The sequence below is a fragment of the Culex pipiens genome, chromosome 3 (assembly GCF_016801865.2).
Source record: "Culex pipiens pallens isolate TS chromosome 3, TS_CPP_V2, whole genome shotgun sequence".
Taxonomy (NCBI): domain Eukaryota; kingdom Metazoa; phylum Arthropoda; class Insecta; order Diptera; family Culicidae; genus Culex; species Culex pipiens.
The window spans coordinates 184,216,689-184,226,950 of record NC_068939.1 but is presented as its reverse complement, the minus strand read 5'-3'; the positions used below and the strand labels follow the sequence as shown (position 1 = coordinate 184,226,950).

Here is a 10,262-nt window from a genome sequence, read left to right as displayed (position 1 = left end):
GGGGCGCGGGTTCGATTCCCGCCTTATCCTCCTGGCCTTCTATCGGATGGGGAAGTAAAACGTCGGTCCATTTGCGTAAAAGAGGTTTTGGGTGACTCACCACACATAACCTTCGGACGCCTAGAAATGAGCAGAAACTTGCAACAGAGCCCACAAAAGTGGATTGCTTTGCTTTACTGAAAAAAAGAAAGTTTTCAGTCAAAATAAAAAGTGGACCTCCGATAATGATCCGTTTGTACCTATGCATCTTGGATTCCACCGCAGAAAAAAATGCACGAAAGATGAAAACGGAAAAAAATCATGAATCACCCCCCCGAATAGGAAATTCGATCAGCGCAAGGATGTTATAGAAAAGGTTAGAGCGGCATTTTTAATTTAGCTCAGTTGGCGCAAAAATTTAAAAAAAATCAAAACTGTTTCAAGATGATCAATTGGTCTTAATTGAATTTGATTTTAAAAAAATCTTTGAGAAAAAAATAATAGCTCTGGCATCTGGAATAGCACAGAGTGACCGAAATAGTATTCTTCAAGCCTCAATATTAGGGTGATCCACTTACTCGAAAAAATTCTATTACTATTTTAGTCATTTAGTTTGAAAATCTTGCTAACGGGGGAATCTTTCGGATTAAAAAAAAACGCTAAATCATCTCATACGGCTAAACCTTTTCATTACAAATATATAAAAAAGGCGTACACAATAAAACAACCCAAACAAATCTACTTGCGATTCAGAAACTTCCCAAAGGGAAAGTGCCTCTTCTTGGACGCCGCCGGCGCTCCCATTTTACCTTCCCTCTTCACCTTGACCTCTCCTCCTCCTCCGACCTTGGTGGCGGCCACTTCCGCGAATGCCTTCACGGCGTTCACCTTCTGGCCGGTGGCATCGTTGATCGCGTAGTTCATGTACAGCGTGGACATCCGGACGGTGGCGTACTTGGACTTGACCAGGAACTGGCGGACCATTTCCCGCAGCTTGTCGTGCGCCTCGCGGATGTCCAGGGGGAGCGTGCGGGTGACTGGAAGGTTTTTTGGAGAGGAGATTAAAGTTGGTTCAAATTTTAGATAGCTGAAACTGCTTACATTTGCTGCTGTAGTGGCTCAGGTCAAAGATGTAGTTGTAATAGTTCAGCTGCAGGTACAGATCGGTCTCCGAGTACTGTTGGACGAGCAGCCCCTTGAGGCAGTTCAGACAGTTTGGGTTGTTCTTGGTGGCGACCTGAAAGATTGAGAAATTGTTACACGCGCATTCTAACATTCTTTTAAAAACAAGTAATCCTATTATTACAATTTCCCACCTTTGATTTTACCATACACATATTTGTTTGAAAAAATCTTAAAGTTATAAAAAATGTTAGTACTTAATTCTTTTTTTTTTTTTTTTTTTTTTTGAGAGGGTGATCCAGCCGCACATCGTTGATGTTGAAACCTCTAAACTGGGCCCTCGTCCTGTCACGTCCGTCAGTAGTCTTGTCGTACATTACAACTAGAATCAGACCTGCCAATGAATTAGTACACTTCGACCAAATAAACACTGACGCTGTATGGATCTGACTCTAGAATGAATGCACAGTTGTGTGTTATTCATAAGTCCAACTTATTCAATTATTCATTTAAGTCCAAATATTCATTTGCTAACTACTTTGAATTGAAAATCTAAACTTTAATCTAAAATCCTCTAAACTTAATGTTCAAAACTAAACATTCCTTTCCTGTTGTAGTACTACTTCTATCAAAAACAATAAAAATTTATGAACTGATATACAAATAGGATAGAAACCGCGATTTGAAAAAGAAATGACCATTTACGTCAAAAAATCCGTAGTTCCTCGATTCGCAACAATGGTCGATACAATTATAATCCGAAAACCGTTAGTTCAACAGATCAACGAATTTTGTCCGATATCATTACATTGTTGATTGATCGAGACTCTATGGACAATTTGACATAAAAGAATGCCTAGTATTCTACATCTATCAAAGTTTATTGACAGCATTACTCTAACTTAACAATTGCAACTAAATTTATCATCAAATAGATTTGGAAAGGATACTGGTTTATTTTAAATGCTAAAGCTGAGCAACAAATCAATTGTACTATCCTGAAGTCCCAACCTAAATCCCACATTGTGATAGTGAAAAAGTCACAGAAGCAGCGGTGTCTTGTGCAATTGTGATATTTTCACTATCGGAGAACTACCTAGTTCACGAAGACAGCTTATCGGTCAACGCTTAAGCCATGGGGCTGCGACAAAGCGAGTTCTCGTAGCATGAAGTGGTGTCCATAGTGCTTATAAAAAAGAATGTATACCCAAATGCCCCTTGACTTTACAAGGCCCAGGGTAAAAAAAAACTATTAAAAAAATTAAAATTCTGCAAGTTGCACCTCTAAAATTCTGAATATAACAAGTAATATGATAAAAATTGTAAAATTAAATTCAAAAATTTAAAAAATACTAAAAATTTTCAACTTCCGGAATTTTCAAAAAAATTAATATTAGAAAAATTCAAGAATTCTAAAATTCATATTCAAAATTTCTAAATTCTAAAACTCTAAAAATCTAAAATACTAAAATTCGAAAAATTAATAACTCTAGATTAAATTTTCAAATCAACCTATCCCTCATGGGTTTCCTATGCAGATAGGGATGAAAATTTAATCGAGTAACTCTTAAAATTCTAGAATTCTGCAACTCTAAAATTCTCAATATAACAAGGAATATAACCAAAATTTTAAAAATCGATAATTTAAAAATTTTAGAATGTTAGAATTATAAAGATTCAAAACTTTTAAAATTCCAACGTTCTAAAATTCTGAAATTCAGAAATCCTGAAATTCTAAAACAAATTAAAAAAAATATAATTTCAAAAATCTCAAATTCTAGAATTTTAAAACTTTAAATGTAACATCCTGAAACTTATCCCAAAATTCTCAAATTGATAAAAAAAAAAAATTCTAAAAAATTTAAATTCGGAACTTCCAAAATTCTAGAATTTTAAATTTCTAAACCTTAAACTGTAAAACTAAAAATTTTGGAATTTTTAAATTAATTTTTACTCAAATTTTAAAATTCCAAATGTTTTAAAATTTTGAGATTTAAAAAATTTAAGAATTTTTAAAATGTCAGAATTTTAAAATTCACATTCAAGTATTTTTAAGTTTCTAAAATTTCTAAATTTTAAAATTCTGACTCTTAAATTCTGATATCCTGAATTCAACAATTTTAAAAATTCTGAAAAAAAATAAATTCTGAAATTTCATGAACTCTAGAATTCTAAAATTCTAAATTTTTCAATTTCACGTTCTAAAATTTTCTAACTTTAAGATTTTAAAATTTGAATTATATAAGATTTTAAAACTTTAAAGTTGTAAAGTTCAAAAAACTCTAAAGTTTTAAAATTTTAAAAATTCAAAAAATCCTAAAATTTAATAATTCTGAAATTTAAATTCTAAAAGTTAAAATTCTTAGGTTTATAAAATTCTAATTCTAAATTATTTAAATTATAAAATACAAAACTCTACAAATTCTAGTTTTTTTTTTAATTTCTAAAAAAATGTAATTCAAAAATTTAGAAAATCTAAAATTCTGGATTTCTAAAACTCTAAATCTAACATTCTATAATTCCTAAATTCAGACATCCTGAAATTCAAAAATTCTAAAATTTCTAAAATTAGCATTCTAAAATTTAAAAGTTTTCAAATTCAAAACTTTTTAGAATTCTAAAATTCTAAAATTATAGAATTTTAAAATTCTAATTCTAAAATTCTAATTCTAATATTCTAATTCTAAAATTCTAATTCTAAAATTCTCATTCTAATTCTAAATTTCTTGTTCTAAAATTCAAAATTTTTAAAAAATCTTCAAAAATTAAATTCTAAAATTTCGAAAATTTTAGAATTCTAAAATTTTAAATCTTACATTCTAAAATTTTTAAACTAGAGGATTTTGAAAAAAAAAAATTTAAAGATCTTAAAGTTTTAAGGTTGTAAAATTTAAAAAATCCTAAAGTTTAAAAATTTTAAAACTTCAAAAAAAAAATCTAAAATTTCAGAATTAAGTTTTTAAATTAAAAAAAAAATCAAATTCTAGAATTCAAAAAATTCTGAGCTTTGTTAAATTTCTAAAAATTATAAATTCACAAATTAAAAATAATAGAATTCTAAAACTCTAAATCTAACATTCTAAAATACAAAAATTCAAAATTTCAAAAATTCTGGAATTCTAAAATTTTAAATCCTACATTCTAAAATTTTTAAAGATTTTAACATTTTAAAGTTGTAAAATTCAAAAAAATCTAGGTCTTGAAATTTTAAAAATTCAAAATATCTTAATTTTAATTTATATCTAAAATTTTAAAATTAAAAAAAAATAAAATTCTTAAATACTAAAATTAAAAAAAATCTTAATTTAATTAAATTAATAAAAACAATCAATTCACAAATTTAAAAAATCTAAAATACAATAATTCGAAAATTCTAAATCTAAAATTCAGACATCCTTAAATTCCAAAATTCAAAAAATTCTAAAAAGTTAAAATTCTGAAATTAAAAAAATTCTAAACCTATTTATTTGTTGTTCTAAAATTTTGAAAAATCAAAAAAATATAAAATTTTAGAATTCTGAAGTTCACATTCTATAAACTTCAAAAATTTTAAAATTCTTAATCTAAAATTTTAAAACTTTTAAATTTTATGATTTTAAAACCTAAAATTTTTAAAGATTTTAAAATTTCAAAGTTATAAAATTCAAAAAATTCTAAAATTTAAGAATTTTTAAATTTTAAAATTCTAAAGTTTTTAGAATTCTTAAATTTTAGATTTTTTTAAATATTTAAAATTAAAAAAAAATCTGAAATTTAAAAAATTCTAAAAGTTGTTTAATTCTTATTCTAAAATTTTAAAATTTTGTGAATTCAAAAATTCCAAAAATCTTTAATTCTTTAATTCTGATAATATGAAATCGTTAAATTCTAATATCATTAACTTCTTAAATTTTAAATTTCCATAATTAATATATTTTAAAATTCAGAAAAAAAATTCATTGCATTTTGGAAGGAATAAAAAAAATTAAATAAATTAAAACTAAATTTTTAGATATTTTATATGGGCATTTTTTTTTTCAGCATTCAATTGTTAAATTTTGCAACTCCCATATTTTTATATTTCTCGAGTTTTTTTTAAAGGTCCTATAAACAAAATTTTTACTTTTTGCTTTTTGGGTGTTTTCGAATACCCCTGACTCAAGGCGGTTCTAAAAACATCCAAAAAGCAAAAATTGAAAATTTTGTTTCAAAAAAAATTACTGTAGATTTTAAAATAGATTCTAGAAGAGACGCTTGAGAAGTTCAACGCACTCATCTCGCCAACGATCAAGTTACCTGCGACGACAGCCTCGTGTTGACGCCACAAATCGGATTGTCACAAACCATCCACCGCTCGTAGAACCGCTTAATGTCCCCCCGGATTGCCAGCGTGAGCTGATTCTTGATCGCCGGCAGGTAGTGCAGCGGCCGCACCTCACACTTTTCGTTCGCGCACCGCTCAAACACGCTCCGCTGCTTGCCCCCGTCCTTGCGGAATCCAGCCGCCACGGGGTTGTTGCTGCCGCAGGCGACACACTTGAACTCGAACCGGTGACACATCCGGTACTTTTGCGCGATCGTTTTCTGGACGGCTTCGCCCTCGGCGTGATCGCGATCGTAACCGTCGCGGGAGGTTGCGCCCAGGGCTTGGAACTTTTTGGGGTCGAGGCCGAGGGCGAGCGCGAGTCGGCAGGCGTCGGTTCCCTCGAGGGGTTCGCAGATGCGGAACACGACGGGGAAGACCTGCTGGGCGAGGTAGTAGTCGACGTCCGGTTTGAGTTTGTCCTTGTTGGCGGGGTCTTTGAGTTCGTCGATGTGGTAGGCGCGCTTCATGGCCGGGGAGGACGTTCCGTCGTCGCAGATGATGTAGCCGACCATGTCGCCGCGTTTGAAGTTGCGGTTGCGGGTTTTGTTCATGCGCATGGCGACGGTGACGTGGGGAAGCTGGGAGGAGTCGGAGTACTCGTTGAGGGCGCGGGTTAGCTGTTTGGTGATGTCGAGGAGGGAGGGGTAGGTTGCGCCGGTGAGGAGGTCGGTTTTGAGCTTTTCGAGTTTGGCGTGGATGTTTTCGATGCGTTCGTCCATGGGTTTGTCGGAGAGGATTTCGGCGAGGACAAAGTTGCCGGCGATGACGGCCAGTTTGGACCAGTCGCGACGGACGATGTCGAGACCTTTGAGTTCTTGGGTGCATTTGAACTCGTTTCCGGATTTGGTGATGGAGACGGCGGCGTATTTTTTCTTTTTCAGGAGGAGGAGGTACTTGTAGATGCCGTCGACGTCGAGTTCGAGGCACTTGTAGGTTCGGTTGACGAACTGTTTGATGCTGGCGCCGATTTTGAAGACCTGGTCGTAGTCGACGATGTTGGTGTTGATCATGATGCTGTCCGTGTCGCCGTAGATGACTTGGTAGTCCATCTTCTCGACGATGCTCTTGGTGTTCATGAGGATTTCGCGACCTTTTTGGGTGATGAGTGCGGCCATGTGCTGGGCGTAGAAGCGGGACCGGGTGTAGCCGAGGCAACCGTAAAGGGAGTTGGCGGTTAGTTTGAGGGCCATCTGGCGGATGTTGTACTGCATCATCTGTTCGGGTTCGAGGCCGGGTGCCTTCATGAGTTGCTTGACGGCTCGGCGACTTTCGACCAGCTTGCGAACCTGCCTAGGGAGAATGCCCATTTCTTCGGTCTGGAGGATGGTCGGGGTTTCTTCGCCTGGGGGCGGCGGTGGAACCGTCGTGAAGCAGATATTGTACTCCTGGATGATGCTCGGGTACAGCGAGTTGAAGTCCATCAACAGGATGAACTTGTCGTAGAAGCCCTTGATCGGATCGAGGACGAGACCTCCGGAGTAGGCGGCCTTGCTCTTGGGCTTGCGACGTTCCGCCGGTTCGCCGGCCTCCTGCGTGGCGCCCATCTTGGTCTGCACCTTGTCCGGCAGGATGTAGTCCTTCTCGTTGAACGCGTGCAGCAGCAGGAACTCGTTCCGCTCGGCGCGACCTCCGTGCAGCGTCCGGTTCATCAGGTTTCCGGCAATCTGCGTGATCTGCAGCGCCAACGGAAGCACGTTCATCTCGCACAACAGCCGCATCGTGTAGAAATTGTCCTGCATCGTGAGGTCGATCAACTGGCCGAGTTCGGCGGACTTTTCAAACATCGCCGGAATGTCCTCCAGCAGCACGTCCTTCCGCTCGCCGTCCTGAACCTTCAACACCTCCGCGCAGAGCGTGTTCAGATCGTAACTGCGCGACTTGATCAACTCCTCGGCCGAGGTCTTCACGTCGCAGATCAACCGCCCAACGAAGAAGTCATCAACGCGCCTCGTCGACGGCGTCTTCATCTTCAGCCGGCTGACCCGCGCCCACTGCGGAATCTTCATCGCCATCAACCGCTGGCAGATCAGGTCCAGCTGGAAGTCGTACGCGTCGTGCGTAACGACCAGATCCGGATCGATGTTCCCGTACATGGACAGGAACCAGTTCAGCAGCGTGCGCTCGTTTTCGCACTTGGTCACCTTGGTGCGCTTCTTCTCGGCCGGGTTGAAATCGTACGGCCAACTGGTGCCGGAAGGGCGCGCAACGCCGCAAAAGGCCTTCGTAAATGGGGGATTCGGGGCGGCGCGGTTCAGCGGGAATCGATCGTGGGTCAGCATCGAAATCATGGCGATTTCGTTGTTTCCCTTGTTCAGGATGCTGCGCACGTTGATGGCGCAGATTACGAGAGGTGGAGGAGGTGCGGTGGTCGCGGCCTGCGTGACCACGCTGATGCTGCCGATGTCCGGAACGGTGAACTCCTGCTTACAGTAACTGGACGGGGCCGGATTCTTCTTGAAGTTTTTAATCTCCATCCAGCACGGGCCTTTGACCTTCCGCTCGAGCAGGAACTGCTCCACGATGTTCGTGTTGGTGCCGAAGATGTGCGCGATCGTGCGGTACTTCCGGTCCAGAGTCGGCGCCGGAAGCTTCGCGCTGTAGCGCACCTCCAAATAGTCACTCTCCGCCGGAACTTCCAACTCGGCCATTCCACTCGTGTAGGCAAAGTTCTTCCGCACCTTCTTCGTTTTGTAATTCGTCACCTTCAACCTGGTGCTGATGTCGTCCCGGAACTCATTGTACACGCTCAGCATCGTGACCGGTTCGTCCGTCTCCAGCTCCTTCTCCCGCGGCAACAGCTGCATGCACCGGTCCACGTTCAGCACGTGCACGCAAACCGACTGAAACTCGCCCGGCTTCTTCGTGGCCACCTTGCCAAAGATGTAAATCTCGCCCTGGCACTTGGCCGGATCGGTCCACGCGTCCCAGAACCAGAACCGCATCGTCTCCGTGCTCTCCTCCGAGATGCTCGTGTCCATCGCGTCCGGAACCGGCATCTCCTCCTCCAGCTCCGCCAGACAGATGTTGTCCCACCCGCTGAGCAGCTTCTCCGTCACCTGCTGCTGCTGCCCAACCTGACTCATCGGAACCTTTTGCGTTGGCTGCGTTTCCGGCTCCGCCGGCAGGTCAAAATCGTCGTCCAAAAAGTCATTCTCCAGATGGGACAAATCCGCCTCGGAAATCTCCTGCTTGACCTCCGCCATCACCACCGCAGGTGGTTCCTCCTTGACCTTCGCGACTACCGTCGCAGTCGCCGCCGCCACCTTCGCCCTCGGATTATCAACGGAACTCTGCTTCAGCACGCGATCCAGCATCTCTTCGTCGCTGTCCCGCTCCTCAACGCGCTCCGGCTTCTTAATGTTCTTGCTAAAGTTCTCCATGTACTTGCGCATCTCCTCGTCCTTGTCCACGGGCTTCGCCCGCGCCGGCACCACCATCTTCATCGGCCGAATCTCCCGCCTCTCCGACGTCGACGTCGCCGCGCCACTCCCCGACGCCGTCGACTCCGACTTGATCTCGCCCAAAATATCCGCCAGAATATCGTCGTCCGCAATCTTCACCTTCGACTCGCGCTCCTTGTTAAAGTAGTTCTTCAACGACTTCCGGCCAACCGCCGGCGCAGCCGGCTCCTCCCGCGCCCTCTTCTTACTCCCCTTCTTCCCACCCTTAACATCCTGCTTCCCCCTTCCCCCCTCAATCTCTGCCTCCTCGTCCTCGTCAAACACCTCGCGGCCGTTCTCCACGTACCCGTACCCGCTCCCATCGTCATCGTCCACGAAATCCTCCCGCGCCCGCTCGTTCATGATCCGGGCGTACTCGCTTTCATCGACCTCGTCGTACACATTTTGGATCTCCCCAACCTCATAGGTATTCTTGACGCCGGTGGCCTTTGCCGCCCGCAGGCGCTCCAGCGCCGCGAACCGACCATGTTTGTCGATCTTGCGCCGCTTGCTGCGCTGGTCCGAACCTGAAAAACGTAAACAATTGGAACCACTTTCGTTTCTCAATCAAGGATCAAGTCGACTTACCGGGGGATTCGCTCATTGTGGGCTCGGGAAGGTTTGTTAACACTTTTCAGCAACTTAAAATGAGTACGCAATTAAAATAACTTGAAAATACTTGTTGAAAATTAGAAACAACACGGTCATCTGCGAAGAACCGCCAACTTTTGAGTTTTGTTTTGGCGCCAAACGTGAAAGTACACGCACACACACGCAAGGAAAAAATTTTGACGTCGGCGTCTGTCGACGAAGACGCCCAAAGTAATGCGATAAAGGTGGGAATGGTTTGGAAACACATTCAATCGGAATTACTCTGATTTGGGTTAAATCATAAAAAAAATACGTTAGAGTAAATTTGATGAAAATTATGATGAAATGATTGGTGATTGATTGATCAATCGATGAGTTTGACCAAATTTCCCGATATTTGAAAAACATGTTAACAAATCTGATTTTCGGAGCCAAATTGTACAAAATGGCACTTTTCTAAAGTCTCTGGAACCCCCACTATCAATTTTATGGGTTTATTTGCGTTAAGTTTACAAATTTAAAGCTTAAATTTTATGTAATTTTATGATTTTTTACGTTTTTAATTCAATAATTTTAAAATTTTATAATTTTACAAACTTTTTTTTAATTAAAAAATCAAAAATTACGAAAATGGTATATCTTCAGTTTTGAAACTTTAATTTTGTGAATTCTTTTATTCTTGAAATTAAAAAAAAATAACTTCTTGAAACTTTTAAATATCAAAATAAAATTATCCAAATTTTATTTTTTAATAATTCTTGAAATTCCCAAAATTCTAAAAAATC

At 39.8% G+C, this 10,262-nt stretch overlaps 1 protein-coding gene across 1 annotated transcript; it reads right to left on the bottom strand.

The window, feature by feature from the left end:
- Positions 1–643: 643 nt before the first annotated feature.
- On the bottom strand, positions 644–9,630 carry LOC120414334 (DNA polymerase alpha catalytic subunit). The gene is made up of 4 exons (XM_039575474.2): positions 9,475–9,630; positions 5,377–9,413; positions 1,081–1,216; positions 644–1,016 (listed from the first exon to the last, which is right to left on the bottom strand). The coding sequence occupies exons 1-4, from the start codon at positions 9,488–9,490 to the stop codon at positions 718–720; spliced, it is 4,488 nt and encodes a 1,495-aa protein (XP_039431408.1). The 5' UTR covers positions 9,491–9,630; the 3' UTR covers positions 644–717.
- Positions 9,631–10,262: the final 632 nt, after the last annotated feature.